We start from the raw sequence: 1,961 nt of genomic DNA, 5'->3' as shown, positions 1-1,961 counted from the left end.
TTGGGGGGGGGCTGTTTGTTGCTGCCGTTCTTCCCTTGGTATTCCGGGTTTACTGTGAGTGTGGGGTGGGGAACCAGTCCTGAACTGTCAGCGTCCCTGGCAAAATGCACAGTTTGGAATAGAGCAAGCCTTTTTTATTTAAGAAATGAGTGTTTTTAAGAACCGTCTTGTTCCCAGAACGCCCCGTTTTCCATGTGGCCTGCTCTGAGCCCACACTTCTCCTCAGGCACCCCGGCCTGTGTTCACAAAGACTGAGCAGGCCTCGGCTCTTGTTGACGTCAACAGAATTCCTTTCTAAACCGTCGAGGACAAGCATTGTAGGCCTTTTAGTCAGCGCTGTCTTGCCCGTTAACTGCCTGTGGCCCCAGCCGCTGGCGAGCTTCCCGAAGGGCACGTGCTGAGGGATCACTATTAACGAGTTGTAGACCTTCGGTGTCCGTGTGTGTCGCTTAACTTATGGAGCACCACGCGTGAGTTCCAGGAAGAGCTGTTCCCTCTCTGATGTGTAGCAAGTGGCAAGTCAAAGAAGGTAGCTGAGATTTGGTTTAAAACCAGACATGCTGGTGCGTGCATGCTTCGTTGCCTGTAGGTCAGCAGATGCGGGCGTTTGCACGCTGGCCTGGTCCGCCGCCTCTCTCATCCCATCGCCTTCGCGTTCCGTCTCCTCTTTAAAGCTGTAACGGAAGCTCTGATCATCGGGATGACTTGACTCATGACGGAGCCCCGGGTTCTGTGGCTGTAACGTGGCTGCTGGACGACGGTGGCGACGGTGCATCCGTGATCTTTTGCAATAAGTTGTTCAAACACTTGATTTTATTTTGTTAGTGAGTTTCCTTCTTCTTCCTATTGAAACGTGCACCATTAGCGCCCTCGATAGGGTCTATGTCTGAAGAACAAAGGCTGAAGTTAGATTCTAAAATTTGCACAAATGTTTTGTTTTTCAGGTCTTGAGTCACCGCGCCCCAACATAATCCTCGGGTTGGTTATCTGCCAGAGAATAAAACGTCCTTCAAATGCTGGAGAATTAGATAAGGTAGAGGACAAGCGGCCCCGACTTCAGACCCAAGAAGAAACGGAAGTTTCTCTCTATCCTAAAGTGCCTGCCGTCCCGCAGTCTGAGAGGAAGGCCCCCAGGCTCCAGGTCTGCTCTGGGGACGTGGCCGCCAGCACCACACCCCCGGGGACTCCTCCCCCGCCACCCCCTCTGCCCGAGCCACCCAGTGCCCCAGCGTCGTCATCTGTGTTGAAAATCCTGTCGTCGCTCAAACCAGGAGCCACGAACAGCACCACGACATCGTCGCCTGCCACCACGGCCGTCACCGTGACCGCTCCCTCCGCCAACGCCTCCACCTCGAAGACAGCCTCACCCCTGGAGCACATCCTGCAGACGCTCTTCGGGAAGAAGAAGTCCTTTGACGCCCCTGCCAGAGAGCCCGCGGGCTGCACGCCGGCTCCCCACCAGGACCCCAGAGCCACGGCCGACGGCGGGCTGCCCACAGCGCCCTTACTAGATCCTATAGTCCAGCAGTTCGGTCAGTTCTCAAGAGACAGAGCCCTGGAGGACGAGGAAGACGACCGGCCGTACGACCCCGAGGAGGAGTACGGGCCCGACAGGGCGTGCGGCGCTCAGCTGGGGCGCGGGGCGCACCCTGATGGGGCCACGGCCCCCGAGACGGCCGAGCGGGAGGAGGTGGCCTATGACCCAGAGGATGAGACCATTTTAGAGGAGGCCAAGGTGGCCATCGACGACCTGCCCAACAGGATGTGCGCAGACGGGAAGGGCGGCGCCACGGAGAGGCCCGGCGAGCCCGCGGCGGCCCCGTCCCTGGTGGAGCAGCAGCAGATGATAGAGGAGCTCAACAAGCAGATCGAGGAGCAGAAGAGGCAGGTGGAGGAGCAGGAAGCGGCGCTGCGGCAGCAGAGGGCCGCCGCGGGGGCCTCCATGGCGCACTTCTCCGTGG

At 58.5% G+C, this 1,961-nt stretch overlaps 1 protein-coding gene across 1 annotated transcript in view; it reads left to right on the top strand.

Annotated features, from left to right (window-relative positions):
* The window catches only part of LOC144225591 (death-inducer obliterator 1-like), a 12,636-nt gene that overhangs the window by 5,213 nt on the left and 5,462 nt on the right, over positions 1 to 1,961 (top strand). The window contains exon 2 of the mRNA XM_077756811.1: positions 1,115 to 1,957. Within this exon, the coding sequence (XP_077612937.1) occupies positions 1,115 to 1,957 (843 nt within the window). The remainder of the gene's footprint in view (positions 1 to 1,114; positions 1,958 to 1,961) is intronic.

Source organism: Crocuta crocuta, unplaced genomic scaffold, assembly GCF_008692635.1.
Source record: "Crocuta crocuta isolate KB4526 unplaced genomic scaffold, BGI_CrCroc_1.0 scaffold613, whole genome shotgun sequence".
NCBI lineage: Eukaryota > Metazoa > Chordata > Mammalia > Carnivora > Hyaenidae > Crocuta > Crocuta crocuta.
The sequence above is the reverse complement of the archived record's forward strand: the minus strand, read 5'-3'. Positions and strand labels throughout refer to the sequence as shown.